This window comes from Spea bombifrons, chromosome 1, assembly GCF_027358695.1.
Source record: "Spea bombifrons isolate aSpeBom1 chromosome 1, aSpeBom1.2.pri, whole genome shotgun sequence".
Lineage (NCBI taxonomy): Eukaryota > Metazoa > Chordata > Amphibia > Anura > Pelobatidae > Spea > Spea bombifrons.
In genome coordinates this window covers 80,689,406-80,712,592 of record NC_071087.1, presented here as the reverse complement: position 1 = coordinate 80,712,592, position 23,187 = coordinate 80,689,406, and the positions used below count along the sequence as shown (strand labels likewise).

At 40.3% G+C, this 23,187-nt stretch overlaps 1 protein-coding gene across 1 annotated transcript; it reads right to left on the bottom strand.

The window, feature by feature from the left end:
* Positions 1-8,598: 8,598 nt before the first annotated feature.
* On the bottom strand, positions 8,599-21,258 carry C2CD4C (C2 calcium dependent domain containing 4C). Its single transcript, XM_053465358.1, has 2 exons — positions 20,771-21,258; positions 8,599-10,806 (listed from the first exon to the last, which is right to left on the bottom strand). The coding sequence occupies exon 2, from the start codon at positions 10,746-10,748 to the stop codon at positions 9,432-9,434; it is 1,317 nt and encodes a 438-aa protein (XP_053321333.1). The 5' UTR covers positions 10,749-10,806; positions 20,771-21,258; the 3' UTR covers positions 8,599-9,431.
* Between the last annotated feature and the right edge of the window lie 1,929 nt (positions 21,259-23,187).

The window sequence follows — 23,187 nt, the reverse complement described above, 5'->3', positions numbered from 1 at the left end:
CGCTGCCATCAGCAGGAACTCCCCCAACGTCAGCGGGAATTCCCCTGACGTCAGCGGGAACTCCCCTGACCTCAGTGGGAACGACCCCGATGTCAGCAGGACCACCCACTGACATCAGCAGGACCTACCACTGACATCATGGGACCGCCCGCTGATGTCAGTGTGCATTTCATGAGCAGGTAGACAGACAAGCCAGCTATGGTGCACAGATAGATCTGTAGCAGAATCACTAGGCAGGAAAGTAGTCAGGCAAGCCAAGGGTCAAAAACAGCATACACAAATCCAAAGCAGTAAACACTATGGCAGGACCACATAGCCTCATGCTGTGCTTCACAACCTCATCTACAGTGTTTCCCTGTTGGGGGAACGCATGGACGACCAGGATCACGAGCTTGGGATCTCTGTACCAGCTGGCAGCAACCTATCTGCCAGTAGCCGGTCCCTTGAGGATAGCCAAAATCAGAGCCGGGGGAATGCAGATCACTTGAAGGGGCCCATAACCTTTCTTCTGGACCATATCCCTTCCAGTGTGCCAGGTAGTCGATGGTATTTCAAAACTGTTTGCACCTCATATTTTAAATGAGAGCCCATTCTGACAGGTTCAGACTGTAGAGTTTTTTTGTGAATCTATTACAGTTGAGGTTTTTCAGAAAAGAAACATGAAACATACAAGGTATTTGGAGGAAGGGAGTAAGGAAGAAGCAGGTTTCGGTGTTGCTGATTGCCTCAGCATTGTGTTTGTTTAGTAAATGTTTTGAAATAGAAAACAGCATATTACATTCTGTTTATCTGATCTTCGTAATAACAATTTTGGTAAAAAATCCCTTTTAAACAAGAAGCTAAGGATAAGATATGGAAGGAGAATTATGTGGAAATATTTGCCACTGAGTGGCTTAATCTCGCCATGGTTGCTAAACTGGATACAGCTGAAAAACAGGAGGAAGAGGAGAAGCAATACAGGCTGCATATTTTCTAGCAGTCTGCAACTCTTTTACTTTGCATCTTTTCTAGCAGTCTGCAACTCTTCTCTGTGCTAGCTAGTAGACCTGTACATTCGCATTTGTACAAATTCCAAATTTACTGAAAACAAGGCCAGACTCCCACAAATTATTTTTTTTACGTTACATAGTTAAATAGTTCATAAGGTTCATAAGGTTGAAAAAAAGTCCATCAAGTTCAACCCTTCTACCTAACCTTCCTATTCTTGATCCAAAAGAAGGCAAAAAATCCCCTAATTAAGCTACTTCGAATTCTGCCAACAGGGGAAAAAAATTCCTTCTTGACTCCAAGAGGCAATCGAATTTGGATAACACCACCTCCCTTGGAAGTGAATTCCATACCTTTATTGTCCTCACTGTAAAGAATCCCTTCCTTTGTCGTCTATGAAACCTGCGCTCTTCCAGTCTCAGAGGGTGACCTCTTGTTGTTTGTATATTTCTGTTAATGAACAGGGCACTCAAGAGCTCTTTATATTGGCCCTGCATATATTTATATAATGTGATCATATCCCCTCTGAGATGCCGTTTTTCTAGCTTATATAATTTTAACTTTTTTAGTCTCTTCATAACTAGTATCTCCCAATCCCCTTATTAATTTCGTAGCCCTCCTTTGCACTTTTCCATAATGTTCTTTTTAAGGACCGGTGCCCAAAATTGTACCGCGTATTCAAGGTGAGGTCTTACCAATGACCTGTAAAGAGGCAAGATAATATCCTCCTCCCTTGAACCAATACTTTTTTTATGCATGCCAAAACCTTATTGGCCCTCGCAGCTGCTTGCTGGCATTGCGTACTGTTGCGCACTGTTGCACACTGTTGTCAAGTCCTTCTCAAGGATATTCCCCCAAGGATATTCCATTTAAAGAATAGGTTGCATTTTTATTATTTTTACCATAATGCATAACTTTGCATTTTTCTATATTGAACCTCTTCTGCCACTTGCACACCCAAATAATTTCCCCACTACAGATGTTAAGCTTACTGGCCTGTAATTGCCTGGTTGAGATTTTGATCCCTTAAAGCTTAACATCGGTAGTGGGGAAATTTTTTGACGTGAGTTAATGACAGAGCTTGTAGTAGCTTCCTCTCCTCCAATTGGTGGATCATGGAGATGACATCACTGCAAGCACCACCGTATTGCCCTCAATTCACTCGAGAGCAAAATGATGGTGCTTGCAGTGACGTCCTCTCCCTCGATTTAATAATTGGGAGAGGTCGTCACTGCAAGTGTCGTCATATTGCACTCAGTTGTCTCTTTCAGTGAAGTCCTCTTCCCGGATTGGTGGATCGGGACGAACGTCACCGCAGCACCGCCATTTTGGTGGAAGTTGCCCTGGCATGTCTGCGCAGATGCAGACAAAGAAAGATACCAGATTAAGGTATCCAGATTAAGGATTGAAGATAGATGAGAGAAGAAAAGGGAGACAAGAAGATACAGACGTGGTCGGCAGGGAATGTATGGAAACATTTAGAGAGTGTGAAAGAATGAGCGAGAATAAGAGAGTGAGTGACAGTGTGAGTGACAGTGAATGACAGTGAATGTTGGCACCAGACAAATTTAGTTCCCGAATAAAAAATGCCTCTGAATTTTTGGCCAAAAAAACCCAAACGCTGTTCATCTGAGTATAAATCCAGGGAGAAGGGCTAAGAAGGTCACATATAGAATTGGGGCAGGGGTATGCTTGTACAGGATGTGGAAGGGTCTTCAATACAAGTGTTCTTTTGGAACTGTTATTCCAGAATGGTCATTGTCCGGCTAAGGACTTACCTGCATTGAAATTTGGAACTCATTCATTCCGTGTTGACTGGACTATTGAGGCGGATTTTGAGGGTTGTGATAGAGGGTGATTTACCAGATAGCTCAGTGGGAATAGAACAATTTTAGATACGTGCAACCTCATCTCTAGCAATATACCGTTGCCTAAACTGCTTGCTCGGCTCTCAGGTTCCTACTTTTGTTTTAGTCTAGACCACAAAGATGTTTTAGAACTGGGATTACTTATATGTCCTCCAGTTTCCCTCACACCTTCCTTCTGGATTGTGAGGAGTGGGAATTAGTGATTGAAGTGATGAGATTTAAACATAATAGCTAGGTACCTGGCAAAAGCTCTGTGATGTGCATTGCCTGGAGACAGTTGTGGTTGATTCTGTACTTTTATTCATTTATTCTGTGTTTTTTTATTACTTGCCTGAATTTCCATGTCAATGTATTGGAGCTATGTTCCAAGATGTTCAAAGACCTTAATGTAAGGTTATGTATCTATTGAATTTTCTAAATATATTTCTGTCTGCTGGTATTATTTCTTCACTTCTGAGCCTACCGTTCCATCTGAAGATTAATAGAGAAGTTCTAAAGAACCCCAACTTTGAAGTGTTCTAAACGTTTCCTGTAACGTATCACATGTTAACGTGTAACATTTCTTGTAACTTATTAATGTGTGATGTTTCCTATAATGTATTAATAAATGCTGTGGCCATTTGTATCCAAAAAAATGGATGTATGTTTTTCTTTATGTACTGGAATGAGAAAAATCAACATATTCATTTCAGGATCTAAAACTATTTTTTTAATTCCATGGTAGTTTGTACTGTGTAGGATTTTGTATATAGCAGCTCATTGCTTAAGCTTTGTAACTATTGTCATATTGTTATGTAGAAGCAGGTAAGCAGAGTGTAAAGAACATTTAGTTATGCGACTAAAACATACTCTATCCTAGATCTTGACTGACACAAATACACACAAGATTCATGTTTTACAAACTTTATTGCACAAAAATGCAAGTTTTTTAATATAAACAAACAACACAATTATTGTTTCATAATCAGAATTTCCTCATTCAATATATATATATAACAAACTAGTAAAAGTTACAAAACATCAAAAATAAAACTGTATGGGGCCCAGAGGAGTTAGGGAAGAGAAGAAGTGACTTATACACCATATGTAATGCAAGGTTAATATAACTGAACCCAAGAGGTTTCAGTTACCCTCTACAACTGTTGTGGGCACTCATGTTTGAGCGGCACAAGGCGAGTCTGACCATGGTCAAGCAGAAAAGTATTATCTCAAACCCACATCAGCATGCCCAGTGATATACTTACATCAGGATATGGGTTATAGTTAAATGTCCACTCCAATGCAATTTTCATGTAAAATGCATACTGGAGTCCATTTTTGCATGTGCATCAAGTGCATTTTACTGTATTGCATTCTTTGGTTATAAGGGTTTAAAAATGAGTTTTCTCTCTAGTAACATAACTCCTCTCCCAGCAGCCTCAACTGAAATAATTTACATATACATGCTCAGTAGCACTAGCCAATGGGAATCGCGACAGCCAATCACATGTATCCTATCCGAATTCTGATGTTTTGCTTAAATAGAAGCATTACTGAGCACGTGCAGGAAGCAAGTAAATAATACATGCACAAATTCACATGCAGTAAAATTATTTGAAGTACCTGCAAAATGGACTCAAGCGTGTATTCAAAAATTACTACAATTTTGGCGACTAGACTGTTCCACTAGACTGTGGCACAGAGGGGCTGTAACATCACATGTTTGTGGTGATTATGTCATTGTAGGACGTGATCCAACCATTTCGTTGCTTGCTACGCTTTAAGTCTTGCTGGGTTTCTTCAATTTCTTAAAGTGTTTTCAGCAGATTTATAATTTACATCAAAAGCATAATATCATAAAGAAATAGAATTTTATAGAATATTGCCCTGTTGTGCTTCAATGTTTATTATTGTTGCAACCTGCTTTGCAGCAAACCCCCTCAATCAATACTGAGTCTCACATCCTGAGGACACCATTGACAGTAGGTCATGACCTGAATACTTTCACACATATCCTTTAGCTTGCTCTGCCCCACCTACAAAGCATTGTATTCATTGATGGATGGAGAACGAGTTCTAGAGCACCTGGAGTGTAAATTCAGCCCAATAGCATTTTTTGGGTGGTCTTACAAGTGGAAAATATTATCTTTCTGTTGGTGGCATCTCTGTATATATTAGATTTGGTTAGAGAGGGTTGAAAAGTACAAAAGATTTGTAGAAGAATCTCTGTCATGCTTAGGAACAGAATTTGACAGGTATAAGAGCCTTTTGGGTCCATCTAGTGATCACATTTCCTTTTCTGCTGTGAAAAACCTTAAACCTTGTTTAAGCCTTGGTCTTTTCTTCAGGATAAACTTAAGTCCCTCAAATACATCTTTAATACCAACTTCTACCCTTTTTGTTGGAAAGTTGTTTCATTTATCAACCACCCTTTCAATAACATAAAACTTCCTTACAACTAAGCCTCTGACCCTCTAGTTCTAGACTACAACCCCCTGTCCTGTAAATCCCACTGCGCAAACTAGCAAGAACAAATGTAAATATTATTTGTGTTATTGTTAAAATACTACCACATTTTATATAGGATTAAACCTACTTTTAACATTCAGTTGTCATAATTTCCTCTTTCAGAGACTACACTTGTGACAAAACATATAATATAGTATTGCATTTATTCCAGAATAAAGCTTTGTTATGCATATTCAGTGACATTTGTGAAAGGTAAGCGTATCCATCTCTTTTGCACTTAATAAGCATAATAATATTCCAGATGAAGGGTTTATTCTTGTGTAGAACTGCTTTCTATATAATATTGATTTATCACAATGACTAGACACTTCATCAGATGTCGAGGAAGGAACCATTAGGCTGAAAAGCAAAAACAATGCAAGCCAGTGTGCAATGTTAAAATGTGCAGTGTACTAAATTAGACTTGTATGTGACTTGTGGGAAAGAAGCAGAGCATTGATTGCATTTCCCTGTCTGCAACTGTCTGATAGGATGATTGCTCTTCTGGAAGACTTAATGCAAATGATCTGTGCTACAGCATTAACGCAGACACCTAATAAATACTTCTATACTGCCAATTTAAAACTGGTTCCCATAAACACTTGTTAGAAGTTTAGAGAGATATCAGTTGGCTCCTTTTTTTAATAGCTGGATCCTAAAATGGTAATTTCTACTGTATTCCAATAAATGTCCAATTAACAAAATATGTTGCCATTATTAGATGTCTCCACTGTTGCATCAACCAGCTTCCCATCACCAGGGCATTTTCTGGGGTGCTTGAAAGTACTCAGTCTTGTTAGCACCTTTTTTCATATATAGCACTGGAGCCTTTTTCCTCTTGTTTGAGAGAGTACCAGAACACTGTCTACATCCATGCTTGTTTCCTTTCTGCATACCTCCTAAATTACCAATTTAAGTGGGACAGTCACCATTTTCAGGCAGCTCTCCCACTTTATCTGCCTTGCTGGCCCACTGAGCTGTAGAATTGTTTGATACCTGAGCTTTTGCGGCACAGACCTCCATCAAAGCTTTCACTGTGTCAGCTTGTGACCTATTTAAGTGAAGTGCATCATATTTTGCCATTCTGCTTCAAGAGATTTTGAGGTACAGGTCATTTTTTTTGTTAAAGACCTGCCATACCTGCAGAACAACCTATAACCTTTAATTACCAAACTGCAGCATATGCATCATTACTGAGATTGTATAGACTAATCAATAAAAAGTGATTCTGGTGCAAAATTTAAAAATGTGGTCTTGTTGCCATAGCAACCAACAAGAACATTCCTGTGGACTGTAATGTTTTATTGGTTGCTATGGCAATAAAACAGTTTTTACACTTTTATAACACTTTTACACTTTTTCATACATAACACCCTATATTTCTTTTGGAGTTATGTCTATGAAAATCACTACCAGCCGAAGCGATCATGTGCTATTAAAACTCTTTTGTAAAAGGCATTTTGGTTCTTCCAATCATACTATGTAAAAGGCAGAAAAAAAACACTGTTACCACTACACACATGCAGTAATACGCGCTAAGAAGAACCTTCATACTAATGTAAATTAGTCTAAATTCAACTAAATTCTTATTCTACACATAAACCTTAGATAATGTAAAATCATTTTATATTGCTTGCCTACTGTGGTTTTAACTCAGCCCTACAACATAAGTTTAAACAGTCTCAACCTAAACATGCTCATGGGGTATTTCTAGCAACGGGCTGATGAAATTCAGCCCTAGGGCAAATCTAGGAAATTAGACTGTAATAAAGCAGCTCAAAACACTTGTGGCAGGCAGGAGACCTAATGTACACTATCCCTCTCTAAACAACACACATTTACAGAGCACCCCCCTTTAAAAGTAGCACAGAAAGGATCCAGCAGGGGCAATTGGGGCTCTGACTCCAGGCCCCAAATTACTGTTGTTTCTACACTTATGATCTTGTGAGGCAAAGAGAAGAGCTAAGATACATTGCTTCCCTCAATGGGTGTGAGGGAGACCAGGACCGCTTGCATTTTCCCAGGGACAAAGGGGCCCCACAAACCATGAGGACAGCCATGGGATCCAATAATCAAGTAAATGCTGCCTAAAAAAAATATTAAAAATAAGTTGCTCAGGGGGCAATTGCCCACCTTATTTACGCTGGAACATGTATTTCTAATGTAGAGGCACGTGGTGTCTTGGTTAGGTCATATTTTGAGAGAAGAGGATAAGAATCTGTTCAAGTTTTGCCATGCTTGTTAGCACAAGAGTCTATAATCTGTTGTCAATAAGGGACTAGCTAAGGATACTTAGAATAATAATAATGTACCAAAAACATGCAAACATGTAATTTTCATGTGTCCCCTAAAAGGAGTTTACTAGAGATGCTTATAAAGGATGCATAATAGACGTATGCATCCAACTCTGCCAACCTTTGGGAGGTACCCTGGAAGTGGTCCTCCACTCACAAGATTCCTAATCCGACTTTTGGATGGCTCTTCTGAAAGGGAATCTATGGTCTGTTTCAGAAATAACATATTCATCAGTCAAGTACATCTAATCTCCGTGCTTTGGGCCTCAACTTCTATCATTTAAGTCTGTATTGAGACTATCTGAGCATTGTGGGAGCTGTAGTCCACAGCAGCAGTGCTAATTGCACATTTTACTGCAGTGGTAAACTTGCATGTAAAATACTATAGCCTTTAATATCCTTTTTAAACAAAAAATGTCAAAGTACAACAAACAGAGGGAGGCAACGACTCAGAAACAACCGTGCAAATTGGTAAATATGTCATGCTTCAAATAATTTATATTTACAAATACATCATGTGCAAGTTTATGAGGGTATTGCTGGATTATAGACAGCTATATAAACATCTACTCCATGTCAAAGAAACTGACCTAACAGAGACGAGATAGTAAAAGGAGAGGGAGCAAAGAGGAGATATAGTGTGGAATGGAGGGTATTGCAGAAGGGGATGCCAGGAGTTAATGTGTGGTTAATGTGCAGTTCTTTTTATGTCAGAGCAAGTTTCTGCTGGGAGGCCATTCCACTTAGCTACCTCTCCCCCTCTCAGTGAATAAAAATGCCATGATTCTCAGCCATCATTTCTGCCAACCACTACTCAATACATTTTAATAATGGGGAAGAAAAAGAACAAAAATGTTTGTTGAAATTCACATGTCTTTTTTGAAAACAAGAGAAATGAATAAATCAATGTTTTCAACCAGTAAAAAAAAATGATTTGAGAACCCTTGTTGCTGCAAGGTGCAGAATGTTGATGGGTATGGTAGCAGGTATTGGTAGAATGCTACAAGAAAGGGACTTCTAACCTGTGCATGCAGACACTAACAACTCTATCTGCTTTTGACATCTATAGAATTAATGGAAGCATGTCACTTGTAGCTCAAGGTTACGGTCATACAAAACAGCGTCACTGCGCAGTTGCCAGATAGAGTGCATTAATTTCCAGGCTAATATGCCAGGGGAGGCGGTACCTAGTTGTTTAGGGCGGCAGGGCGATAGGGGCCGAAGAGAAGTAATCTAGCAGAGGTGTAGCTGCAGGCACTGGCTTTTTGTTTGATGGGTTCCTGGTATCTTATCAGCGTGTGAGTCAGACACTGAAAGTTATCTGCAGTAGAATTATATATACAATGCAAATCAAGGATTATCTTTTTCAGTACCACAATCGCTATGCTGTAAAACATATATTGTTCTGATTCTCGTAGAGCAATGTGGGGTTATTGTTTAAACACCTCTGCCTGTTGACATTGCATGGTTTGTAGTAATGGTCTCTAAAGATGCGGGTAACATGAATAACTACTTAAGTGCAATAGTCTGTTGCTTAAATGTGCATTACCATTCACACATTAAGATATTTTTTGATTTATCTGAAAGTGATGTCAACTGAAAATGCTATTAGCTGCATGTCTGTAACAACTTCCAAGGTGCAATAATCTGCGTGCCTGTAGTTTTAAGGGTTCAAAGCTCCGCAGGGTTTTACACCTCAGCATAGCGGCATAGCACCACTGGTGAAATGCAGCCCCTGATGCAGAGAAAAACTAACCTCCTCCCACCCCATGACATCACCTCATTTTGTCCATTCTCATAGGAATGGCAAGAGAGCAGTCAGTGGGATCTCCTTTTCACCCAGTAAAGTGTCTCTTTTCAGGCTGCTGCCTTTGTTCAACACCTTCAGTTTTAGTGACATCTTCTTGGCACTTCCAGCCACCAGACCATCAAAGAAAAAGTCCTCATTGAACACTGGGTTCCGACTGTTCTTGATGATGGTGCTTCTTTGACGGTGGACTTTGCCTGGGTTCAGATATAAGACAACACAGCAGTTCACCCCTTTGAGGTCACACAGTTTATCAAATAGGTGCTCTGCTGCAATCAACCGAACCCTAAGTCGAGCATTGGATGGATCATATTCCGCTACAAGCCTCATACTACCACCTTTGCTGAGTCCAACATTATGTTCTTTTTGCGGGAGATCTAATGGAGAAATGCCTTGTTGGCTTGCAACCACGCCAGCTCCCTTGGCACCACGTAGTCTCCTTCTGGGCATGCTGGGACTGGTGTCTGCTGAGCTACACTCATCTGTAGATAGTGAGCTGTTTCTGGCCACAGAGTGCTTGAGTTTTATAAGCTTAGATTGTGTGTCTGGTGTAAAGATCTTAAGCAGTGAGACTGAGCGAGAAAGCAGTGGAGAACTGAATGGTGAGGACTCAGCTGAGGAGCAGGTATCACTCTCACCACCACTAAAATAACGGTAGGGGTTCATCAATGACATGCCAAAGTCTGAGGGGTTCAGTTGGGAGCCTCCTCCTCCTTCTGTTGCGCTTCGTCTCTGAGAACTTGGAGAACTAGATTGAGATGGACAAGGGGAGAGGGAGCCTTGCTCACTGTGAAAAAGAGATTCCTTGCGCCGGGTGTGCGGGCTCTCCATCAGAGTAACAAACCCATACGATGTTTGAGCTTTAGGGACATATGGCAGAGACATTGCAGTCTGAGACTGAGGGTCTGCGTTTGTGCCCAAGTCTTCCTCTGATGCCCATTCATCAGCACTCTCAATCTGTATAATGTGACGATTGGCTGCTTTCAATAGGTTGCGACTTTCTGAGGCAGCTTTGGTTGGCAAACGTGGACTGCGCTGAGGGCGTCTACCTGACAAATTCTGCTCAGAGGCAGATGTACCAAGGTTGGGTTTAGATGGAGTCCCCTCTCCTGCAGATACTCCCTCAGCCCCTCCACCCTCAGCTGGCATGCTGGTCAGTTTTGGAGGTATAAAGAAATCTGGGATCTTGTCTGGTGTTAGCACATTGCTGTAGGGTCCACTCTTGGATTGTTTGTCACCAGTTTCTCCAGACTGACGCCCAGTGCTATGGTCTACGGTGCCACGGATCCTCTCTAAAAGCCACATTGTACACGTGTGTAGGGGTTATAGGAGCAGTAGAAATAAATGATGCAGATGAAAAGAGCTTCCTGGCTGGAAAAGAAATAACGTTCCTAGGTTAAAATACTAAAATAACATAAATATTGACACAAACACTAATGTTCTATCAGATACACACACATTGCTAAGCAAAAATACATGCAGAAAGGGAACAAGCATAAACGAACATATGTGTTCTGCAGCAAACTTGCATGCAATTCATCTTGAGATTAACTGGCACGAAAGAGGTTAATTAGTACCTGTAGCTTGCTGAGAAAAGTCAGTCTTAATTATTGCCTACTGTATCAGTGTCCTGCTTCCTGGATCCTCCAGCAATCCGAGTGCTACCACCCCTACCCAAACACCCCCTCCCTTTGTGTTTGATAACCTGGGTGCGCCGGATGTGGCCAGTAGTGCAAAACTAAGACAAGAGGGTATGTTACAATTAGGATGCCTTGCTTAATAGCACATAGCAGAGGTGTGGGATGTAGGAAAACTCACATGAAACCACTGATCCTGCAGCAAAATCACAAAACACAGAGATACGCAAATAGTGGAACAAACACTTTTAATACAGACATAAACAAACTATGCTGAAATGTTAATGTGCAGTTTGATTACCTATTGTTCTGCACACATGCTACTAGTCAGTGATCTGTATGCTAACCTGCATTAACCTGTATTAGTATCATCACACCATTGCAGGGCCTTACTCATTGTATGTGACACAGCATATGCAACTACTTTGTATGAAATGCCACATACAGGCCAGCTAAGAAACCAGCACTTCAAGGTATAGGGCGTGGTGACATTTTACAGAGTATAAGGTCCTCTCGGTAGTCCCGGGTTAAGGTGTCAGTGTTTGTTCACTGGCACTTAGGCCTCTCAGGCATGTACAGGGGATTTGTTTTTAATTAATATGAATTAATTCTGGTGCAAGGTTCCAATTATATTCTCTGTGGTCTTACTATAATACCAACCAACAATACGTCCAAGTTAAGAAGTTTGCCTCAAAATTGGTCTATTAAAATAGCTGCCAGTGCTGAGTGGGATATGAAGTCCATTCACCACGCCAAAAAATGTCAAAACAGTCTTATTGGCTCCATGGTCTCCTGTTCTTAGAACACATGAGCTCCTCATCATAAAGTATAATCTTCCACAGTACATTTTAGGTCAACATCAAGGAGTAGGAAATACCAATATTTCCTGCATGTACAGTACATGTACAGCAAATCTTGAGTGTAAGGGCCCTTGCTTGAGCATATGATGTTAGCATGGGTGCCTGTTATGTATGGTGTTATGTATGGTGTTGGATGTTATGTATGTTATGGTGTTTGCATAAGCCTGTGTGTTAGTATTTGGTGTTAGCATGCGTGTAGGTGTTATTGTTTGGTGTTAGAATTAGTGTGTGTCTCAGCAGATGGTGGTAGAGTATCAGGGAGTAAACCTAGGATTAGTGGGGTCTGGGACAGGGGGAGAGTAGAAGTGGGCAAAGGAGAGTATGTATAAGTGTTTGCTGTTATAGTGGGTGTGTTTGTGTTGTTAGGGTGAGTGAGTGTTGGTGTGAGTGTGCCTGTTAGTTTGTGTGTATTTGTTACAGGAGGTACATAGATATACTGTACCCAGGTACCACTTAGTCCTACAACAAGGGACTGGGTGTCCACTTTTTTGGACTGAGTTCCAAAAATGGGAGAGTTGTAAGGTATTGTAATGGATTCTTCATTAATTGATTCCTTTCACTGCAGGCCAGTGCTTTACATGTGCTGGACAATTATGTGAAATATATGGCTTTTGTTTTTGGCTGTTAAAGGAACACCACAATATTTCCTTCTTTTAATTTTAATGTTAATGTCTGTTACAAACAGACATAAAATCAGGTCTCCTTCAGGGCCGGATTAACGGTGAAGCGCATTCAGCATCATTCCAAGGTACTTTTCACTGACTGGTCCAGGAGAGAGTTACTGAAGTGGTGATACAGTCAGGTCACGTGTGTGTATGTATGTAGACGTATATATATATATATATATATATATATATATATATATATATATATATATATATATATATATATATATATATATATATATATATATATGTGTGTGTGTGTGTGTGTGTTTCTAATGTGTATATGTATGCGTGTGAGTGTGTGTGTCTAGGAGGTTAGGAGGATGAAGTTAGGAGGATGAAAAATGTAAAAGGTAGACAAGCAAGATAAAAGAATAAAGAGGAAAGATGATAGAAAAAGGTGAGAAAAGGATGAGGTACAAAAGATGGAGGGAAGAAAACAATAGAAGGAAAAATGATTGCACGAGGCAAAAAGCAGAGAAATGGGGGAAAGCGAGCTTGCTGAAGGTAGAAAACCCAGAGTGGGGGTCATTCTTGTATAATTGATCCAGGCCCCAAAGCTCATAAATCTAGCATTAACCTTCCATTGAACTAAAGTGATTGTCGCAAACCTTTAAAAACAGCCCCAGACCGTTATCCATTCTCCACCAAACTTTACAGCGTTCTCCTGGCATCTGCCAAACCTAGATTTATCCATCAGACTTCCAGATAGTGAAGCATGATTCATCAATCTAACGAAAACATTTCCACTTCTCCAGAGTCCAGTGGTGGTGTGCTTTACAACACCTAAGCTCATTCCTGGCATTGCCCACAGAGGCTCTCATGTTGTGTGCAGCTGCTTAGCCATAGAAGGGACCTAACAATTTGGTCTCGAAAGCTTGCAATTAAACTCTCAGTTAGCCAATAAATGGTATCATTTTAACTATACTTTTCTACAGAGTGTGGATCATAGGTCAGTTAGTGAAATCCTCTGATCTTCCCTTACCAGACCTGTGAGCTGTAAAATTGGTGAAGATCAGCACTGTTGCAACACAGACCGCCTTTTCAGATTCTATGTGTCCTCCCCACAATGCGCTGCCACAAGGTGACTTTTTGTATGAGATGAGTGGGTAGTGTGTTTGCCAGTGGTGATTAAAGGGAGTCTGTTGACATTCAGCACGCCATAAATACATATATGCCCTTAGCTATGTGGAAGAAAGATTAAACACATCTCTTGTGTAGTGAAATGGAGACTCCTATAGTTTATGGACAATACAGCCCTGGTATACCATTGTATGAAGAGAGATTTGAGTATTTAGAGATTTGATTAGACTGTAATTAGAACTGAATGTCCCCTAAACTTGTGTAGCTGTATGTGACATCAAAACATCACTGAGGTAATACAAAATGTAATGTCACAATAGCTGAAAGTTTACCAGCAACAGACAGGATCTTCAAGTGCTAACAAACTATGTGTTATATCACTGCATTGTGCGCCAGGCCCTGAACAAACAATGCTAACTTGACACCTGAGATGCCTCAGGGTAACTAGTGATCAGTTCCACATCATTAGCATTACAGAGTCACCAAGCATACGCAATCTGCTTAATGACCTTTCATTTATGAGCATGCCTGTCTTACATTTAGTGTCTTGGGGTTCATCCACTAAGGTGTAATACAGGGATGCATTTGCAGGAGAGTTGCAAATTCAACTCATTAACGTCACTCCAGAGCCCACCTTAGTGAATAAATCCTTACTTTATTCTCTAATGTACTAGTAAAGGCATAGTAACCTCCCAAAATCCGAGGTGCACATCACACAGTGCTGGGTCATGCTGTCAAAATCTGGTTTGCTGTCTGTAGGCATGGCATATGCACACAAATCTAATGAAAGGCAGTTGCACTAAAAAAATATGCATAACAAAATCGCTAAATAGTATTAAAAATATAATTTGTAATCCTAAACGTAAGTGAAAGCATATAATGCACTTACATGGATATATAGGCAAACAAGAGAGTGGCAGAAAAGCGTTTCGACCAAACAGGTCTTAATCAAGGGTGATAATTTTTTGTGTAATTCCCTTCCATTAGATTTGTCTGTAATTTAACCAGTTGGGCACAGGCGGGAGTTGATTGTACCTTGTTTGCTTTATTATTTGCACATATTAATTGCATTTTGGGGTGCCATTTGGTCTATATTATTTTGACATGAACACATCACCACACACTCTCATAGAATTACATTTTATTTACAGAGAGCCAGCAGATCCCATAGCATTATTACACTCACTGGCCACTTTATTAGGTACACCTTGCTAGTACCTCATTTTGCCTTCAGAACTGCCTTCATTCTTCGTGGCATAATTTCTACAAGGTGCTGGAAACATTCCTTAGAGATTTTGGTCCATATGGACATGAGGGCATCACGCAGTTGCTGCAGATTTGTCGGCTGCACATCCATGATGCGAATCTCCCGTTCCACCATATCCCAAAGGCGCTCTATTGGATTGAGATCTGGTGACTGTGGAAGCCATTGGAGTACAGTGAATTCATTGTCATGTTCAAGAAACCAGTTTGAGATGATGTGAGCTTTGTGACATGGTGCATTATCCTGCTGGAAGTAGCCATCAGAAAATGGGTACACTGTGGTCATAAAGGGATGGACATGGTCAGCAACAATACTCAGGTAGGCTGTCACGTTTAAACGACGCACAATTGGTACTAAGAGACCCAAAGTGTGCCAAGAAAATGTCCCCCACACCATTACACGACCACCACCAGCCTGAACCGTTGAGACAAGACAGGATGGATCCATGCTTTCATGTTATTTACGCCAAAGTCTGACCCTGCCATCTGAATGTCATAGCTGGAATTGAGACTCATCAAACCAGGCTATGTTCTTCCAGTCTTCTATTGTCCAATTGTGGTGCGAATTGTTTCCTTAGTTTCCTGTTCTTAGCTGACAAGAGCTGATGCCATGTGATTGGCTGTTTAGATATTTGTGTTAACGAGCAATTGATCAGGTGTACCTAATAAAGTGGCCAGTGAGTGTTTATATATGAGTATATGCTCAACATATAGGCTCTGCACTATTTATTTTCATACCTACAAAACACACACAGTCTCACTGGCACTTCTCTGTAACCCCAAAAAAGTATTGTATGGGAATGACGTACAGAAATATATATATATCAAATGCTGTAGGTTGAAAATATCTGCACTGTAAGCTTTACAGACGGTAGATGGCCTGCAAGACTCTACAGAGTTTATGTACAAAAATCCTGAGTTCTAAATGTACTGCAATCGCTATAGCAACCAATGAAATGTTTCTGCGATTGCACTACTTTTAGTACACTTCATATATAACACACTAAGTGTTATTCTTTAAGAAGCTACTCACCAGCATCCGTCGGTAGCCACTCTCCCCCTCAAAGAGGGAAGGCTCTGGGTAGCCTGAGCTGGGACGTTCCCAGACATGGGAAAATGTATTTAGCATGTATTGGTTTGCCATATGTTTTCTGTGACTTTATGACCCAGTGATTGTAATTTATTCAAGCGAGCCATGAATTTAGAAGAATAATAATTTATCGTTTACAATAATAAACCCATTTTCTGCATTAAAAGCAGTGTGTATAGAAACAACAGTAAGTATGTTTATTGATCGGTGTGTGTCAAAATACATACAACACATCATACCCAAATACCAAATAGTCATTGGGATACTTATTTTAGGGGTGCGATTAGAGGTATGCCCGGGGACAAAGTTTTACAAAGACTTATTTTGTGACTTTGTGATCTATTTATAGCAATTTACATACCCAGTTCCTTTGGAAAAGGAATATATAAAGGGTCCAATGTACACTTGGCAGGTATGCTCATAGTCTATATATATGGGTCCCTACAAAACAACATTACATTATATTTTGCATGCTAACAATTAATGACTAGTATACCCTAGGGAAAAAAATTAATATAATTTTGTAATATAGTAAAAGGCATGTTTGATGCCTTTCTCTGACAACAGATTGGAGAAGGGGCATCTTTGTTAGGTGGTTTAACATCTCACAAGTAAATCAGCTTATTTATAATACTGGATATATATATATATATATATATATATATATATATATATATATATATATATACACACACACACACTATTTATATTTATTTAATTTGTGTTTTTCAATAAATTAGTATTATTATATAAGCACCGCTTATGTTTTCTGACTCCTTTTGTTGGTGTGCTGTCTAGGCATAGTCTAGAGGGAAACTAAGTGTGTAATGTATTGTACAAAGCTCTGTATATGATCAGTGTAAGCATTTCTTTGGATAATATTGCGTGAACTGTTCTTTAGGTCTGTGTCTGCAAGAATTAGGCGTGACAGTCTCTGCTAACCGATGTGCAATAGAAAGAACAGTCCATGTTAGGGACCTCATTTCATCTTTCCATCTTTTCTCTCCGGGTGTCTCTTTGTTTTAAGAGCTCTGAATGTTTCCTGGGTATGAGAGTACGCCCAAAAACAAACACAATAACGTGCATTTAAACAGCACAAAAAAATATTTAAATTATTGTTTATTCTGGTTCTAGATAGCTATTAATAGGTTCCAAAGTCACGTACCATAAAAATGGCCATATTGCCCAGAAACTGAATTATAATGTTATATACATTTTTAGTGTATGATTTTCCAACAGTACACACTTGAAGTCAGAAAGTCCTGAGGATAACTCCATCAGACACCTACAATGCATGCTCTCTCAGAGAGACAGAGACGTGGGTCTACAAATCTGTGTTAACTGTGACATCTGCAACCAAATAGGAGCTATCTGCACAAACATAATAAACAGGTTTTTTTTTATTTCTGTTAAATGTGACACTTCAAATTTCTGTAGCCCTCCACCTATTAGTGTTTAGCGGCAACACTAGAGCAAACAGGAAAACCGTTGTACCAATATGATATACAATATGACATACATTCCTAAATTGTGCTTCAAACCTTCCAATGTGAATTTTGCTGTTTGTGGCTCCATGTTAGAGAAAACTGTACGCAGCTGGCCCTCTCATCTAACTAGATTAAACAGTTGCTTAGGGCTCCCAGTCATCTATGGGCCCCTCATCAGAGAACAGATCTGGGGTGTATTCAACATGCAACATTTGTTATACTGTTATATAGCAACAATGTATTCAAACAAAAAGGAAGATTACATATGCTTATACATTGCCTTCTCTATTTAGTATGATCAAATGCAGCAGAGACAACCCTCCTAAATTGTTTTGCTTTGAGCCTGTACACACCCAGAATAGCCCTTGAATCATGAAAGTACAATTATGTTGGAGAAGTTTGCATGTTTCATTTCAAATTCACTTTCGACTATTCATCATTTCCAGGGTTTTAACATTTCAGCAGGAAAACATGTTAAGCAAATTGGCCGTTTGAAGCTGCCATATAGAAATCTAATACTATGATTTTAACAGTTATCGCCAGACATGCACACTGTGTTATATCCATCCCTGGGAATCGCTGCTTCTCCAGGTCGACACCCAAATCCTCCGGGTCACGGGAGCGGGGTTCTGAAACGCCCCACTTCCCGCCATTTCCCCTCCTTAAATGGGGGTGTGTCTTGCAACATCAGCAGAAATGCCCACTGATGTCATTGGGCCCACCAACTGCTGTCGGTGATACCGCCTACGTTGGTCAGCGGGACCACCCACATATGTAAGTGGCTGCGTCAACCAAAAAGAAATATAGGTGTGATGGTCAGGTGTCCACATACATTTGCTTATATGGTATAAGTGAATGCCGACACAGTTTGTGCCCTTATACATTCACATAGGACCCATGAACGTACATTTCAAGGAGGCCCAATGCTTTGCACTCTGCCACTGGATTTACCCGCAAATCCTCTCATATAAAACATGATCCGTGTCTAATGATCTGGTAGTGATATAGGGACACACTGTTCTACAGCTCTCATAAAACAGCTTGGAGCGCTAACCATCAATCCACCAGCAATGTAATACACTTGACCCCTGGTTTGTGCAATACTCTACATCTGCTTAAATATCCATTTCTCTGTGTGCGCTGCTTATATATCTGTACATTGTATGCAATGATCTATAGTTATTTTTCTGTAAGACACAAGTGAGCAATGCACTATAAACCTCTAGATGAGTATGTAATGTTCTGTAGTTCTCTGTGCAATGTTTTTATTGTCTGGTATGAGAACAACACTTTGCAGTATTCTGTCTACAAGGGAAGTGTCCCTTTGTAGGCCTCCAATTGTGTTCAGGAGCCCAGATCCTGAAATATTTCTCATGCACAGAAAACTACAGGTGTATCTATCATTGTTTAAATATATCCCTAACTGTCCCAGTTTCTATCAGAGATGGTGATGGGGGGTGTACCGACATTGTTGTGAGAAGGTATAGTGAGATCTGTACCTCCACTGGCAGACTTCTCACATGGCTCTGCAGATAAAGTGACCACGAATGCTGGGAAATTATGCCATTTTCCTATATGCTCATGCAGTACAACCACGGATAAAAAGGGGAGCAGAGAGAGAGTGAGATGTGAGCAATCTCTGTGTTCACTTCCGTTAAACTAGCAGGGATCGGGTAACATGTTAGTAGGGATGTTGCATTCACTGCATGCATCTATTTGTTTACTATGTGCAGTGCTGTGCGATTGACTGAAAGAGATGGGTACAGAGCTCTACAATTGTGACAGTAGTGCATCATCAGGGAATGCAATAAATATACATTTTTATTCTTCTTGCTTCTGATTTGCAAAATGTACATGTACAGCACAAAGGTATAAACTTTGCGGTGGCTATTACCAAGTAGGAAATAACCCAAAAACATATTTTGATGAATATACATTTGTAGTGTAGTGAGACATTGTAGTGAGACATACACACTGCGTACACAGCGTTGTGGACTATCTATATAGAAAGTATATTGGGCGCTGAGCAATGCAGGAATGCTACTAATTATTGGGGAATAAAAGGGACCTAAATACATGAAGTAATGTGTTATAAAGGACTGTTTAGATTGTAGGCAGAAGCTGGATGAAATAAGTTGCAGATTTTGAGAGCCGTGTAATTGACTATTTTAGGAGAATGTAGCAGGAACTTGTTAATGATGCATGGCTTGGATAGTTTTTCAATATGGGCACATTGAACAAAGTGGTGGGGTGTGCATTATGTTGGAGGTGGAAGCATATTGACTTGGGTAGCCATAGTCTGAGAGTTTGCAAAATACCTTTTATAGTTAAACAATAGCCTGTCTCTTACCCTCACCTGCTTTCTAAGTGCATTTCTCACCTACCTTATCCATCTTTCTCATTTCCTTCTAGTTTCATTTTATTAGCTGTGGAGACATGAGCAGAGCCCTGCTTACCTGGCATTTTAATTACAGGTATGTTAGGGCCATGCCAAGCTGCCATCCCTGGCCATAATACAACAGGACATAAAACTTTAATGAAACAATTCCAGTCACTGACATTTCATCTGTTGCACCCTGAATTTAACTATTTGAAGAGTTTAAAGCAATACTGTGGCATTAAAAATAATGTTCCTGACCCCCCCCCCTCCACCTTATCTCTATCTCTCCAGCAGGGAAGTGGTTATAATGTGATCTAACAATAGGCAGATGGTTGAACATTGGAGGAGGTGACTGAAAGTCTGCTGCAATTACATTCGCTGCAGCAAATCTTTCTGCTTGGGTTATGTCACAGCAACCCAAATAGACAGTGGGATTTTGAAACAGAAAACAGTCACGAAAGGGTCAAATCTCAAAAGTAAGATGTCTTGGGGCTATAAAGTAACATTCTACATAAACACCACAGTTCCATCCATCCGCAGCCCCTGATATACGTTCACAGAGACCCCAAAGACAGACACCCCAAAGCTGAATGAATTAATACTATGCGATGCGGCACCCTTTTAACCCTCGGCCATCTGAACCTTTGTTTCAACAGGTAGTTTTTAGGGGGGTGAAAAGTATTCACCAAGCCTCTCTAATCAGTTTAACTGCAGAGCGGATGGGTGAAGCAATGGTGACAGGTCCCATGCCCTGATCTGCTTGCATTTAGGGCAGTAGGGCAACTGAGGGGTAGCGGGTGTTGCCCCCTGCACTGGAGATGACGCTGTCCTTGGTGCTGAGGGTACGGGGGGGGGCTCCTACCTGTAGCTGATGGTCCTTACTCAGGGTGTCGCTTCAACAGCAGCCTCGGTCTTAGACTGTGCGATCGTGCCGTGATGATTAGAGGGTCGTGGTGGCTCAGAGGGTCTCGCTTGAAGGAGAAGCAAGACCACCTTGGATATTCATTCAGGTGGTCCCGTGAGGAGATGCAGATCCCCCACTGTAGCTGCTTTTGGATAGAATGTGCTTTTGATAAAAGTGGTCCTGGTCGGCTTCCTCCTCGCGCTGCCTGTGAAGTGGCCCCGGACTCTCTCTGTACTGTATTATATACACACCGCTCAGAGCCTCCCCAGCCAACCACACGTATTTCTCCTAATACACACCTCCCAGCTCTGGGAGGCACTACATACAGGCTCACCTAGTTTATATTTATATCCTGGGGAGCAACAAAATGCCACCTGATGATCATGAAACCTGCCTAAAATCCGCCTACGTCGGCACACGGACATAGAAGGAGTCCGCCCATTGAACTTTACCGCTGGCTTGCTATTGTTAGTACCTACGTCTGTAAGCTAAACACCCCCACCCAACATTCCCCATCCATCGCCAAGGGGACCATTCCTTCCAGTGTACTTTTTTTTTTTTTGTAGTGCAAAATACCCTGAGAAGGGAGCAGAGGTGACAGGTGACGCTGCTAATCTGTGACAATTACGTTTTGTCACACTGCCAGTCACATTCATGCCCTGTGCTTCTGACCTGCGCTTGTACGTTGGGAAAGATCATGCAGCTGAAAAAAAAGTGTGAAAAATGCTTTTAGATTCATTACCCATCGGACACCTCTTGGATCTTTTTCACTTGTGAAAAGTTCACTATTGTTTCCCTCGCTGTTATACATATTAGATGTGTGTGTTTATGTGTATGGAGGGTTATATGTTTACGCATATTTGTAGATATAAATAGTTTGACAATGGTGTGCACGCTTGCTGCCTTTTACTGTGTTTACATATGTTCTTTTATATATAATAAACACATAATTAGTGGTAAAGTTATTTGGAATGTGGGCATGGTGAGCAAATGGAACAATGTGTTTGTGTAATAAAACATATGCCTACCTAGATATATACAGTATATGTCAAAACATAGGAATACTATTACCTGTATAGAATCTATAACCCCTATAGTTTCCTATGTTTCCAACATGGGGACTCTATTGTTTTTATAGTATCAGATTACAAGTAGAACGGTTCTGCTTTGTAGCCATTTGTATGTGGTCTTGCTCTGTTTTGTTAGCCCAGTATAAAACTCCTTTGGTTTAATATTAATCAACAAGTGGGGCACTGACTAATGAAAGCATATAGAGCAACTGACTTCATTACCATTACCATAAAGAGACACCTCAATGTGGTGTTTGAGCAGGAAGTCACCCAAATGTCAAGAGTGACAACGACTGCAGCCTCCTCCACCGCACATAAAGGAGGTGGGTTTTTTCAATACTAACCTACATTACTGTATATTTTGTGCAGGAAGGGAAATATTTGTTCCCCCACGGGACTTCCCCTTTAAAGATTTTCACCAATAATCTCATGTGAAACTACACGTGTTTAAATGCTATAAATCATTTAACATGTTGTGTTCATTTGTTCCACCGTGTTAGCATGGTAATGCAATGTGCTAGAATACCATGAGAATGTGCTATTGTGCTCTGCCTATTATGCCAGGAGCACTGTGATATTTCACACCATGCACTGTGTAAAATGTTCTGTGATCCTGTAACAGCGGACTGTAAGATCTAAAACTCTGAGACTGTATGGAATTGTGAATGTACATTATGACTGGAATGTATATCACTGTGACATGTTAACAGTGTGTGTTTTTTTGTGTAATACAGTCTGTCTGTGCCTTCTAAGGTTGTGTTGTGTCCTCTGGGAAGTCCTGGTGTTGTGGATAAGCTGTAATTGTAGTCATTGGATTAGAAGCCACCTCCTATCTCCTACACAATAATCATACCCAACTCAGCTTGATCTACAGCATTAAATGCAACCAGAATAAACACAGCTAGTGGCGGGGCAGTCTGGCAGACTAACAATGAACAATGTGAGAATAAATTATCTTTATATAACTTTTCATCATGACACAAGAAATGGCGTCAGTAACGTTAAACCCCTGTATCTATACTTCATGTTTTAAAAGTACAATACCTAATATAAAAATGTATGCTCTTAAAAGGAATTTTCATAATGCAGCAATAATATTTACCTATTACCTTTGGGTCTGCAATGAGCTAGAACTATCTCTTTTAATTTATCTGTGGCTTTTAATCTCTTAGCAATAAAATAAGTAGGGAATGGATCACGTGATCATCACTAACTAAACACACTTTCACTGTAGTGGAATTTAGAAAATGTTGCTTTATTTGCACAAAAAATGTTAGCTGTGTAAGCAGGGTATTCATCTAGAAC

Excerpts from the sequence above, each read along its gene's own strand:
- C2CD4C (XM_053465358.1), bottom strand. The coding sequence starts at position 10,748 with ATGTGGCTTTTAGAGAGGATCCGTGGCACCGTAGACCATAGCACTGGG.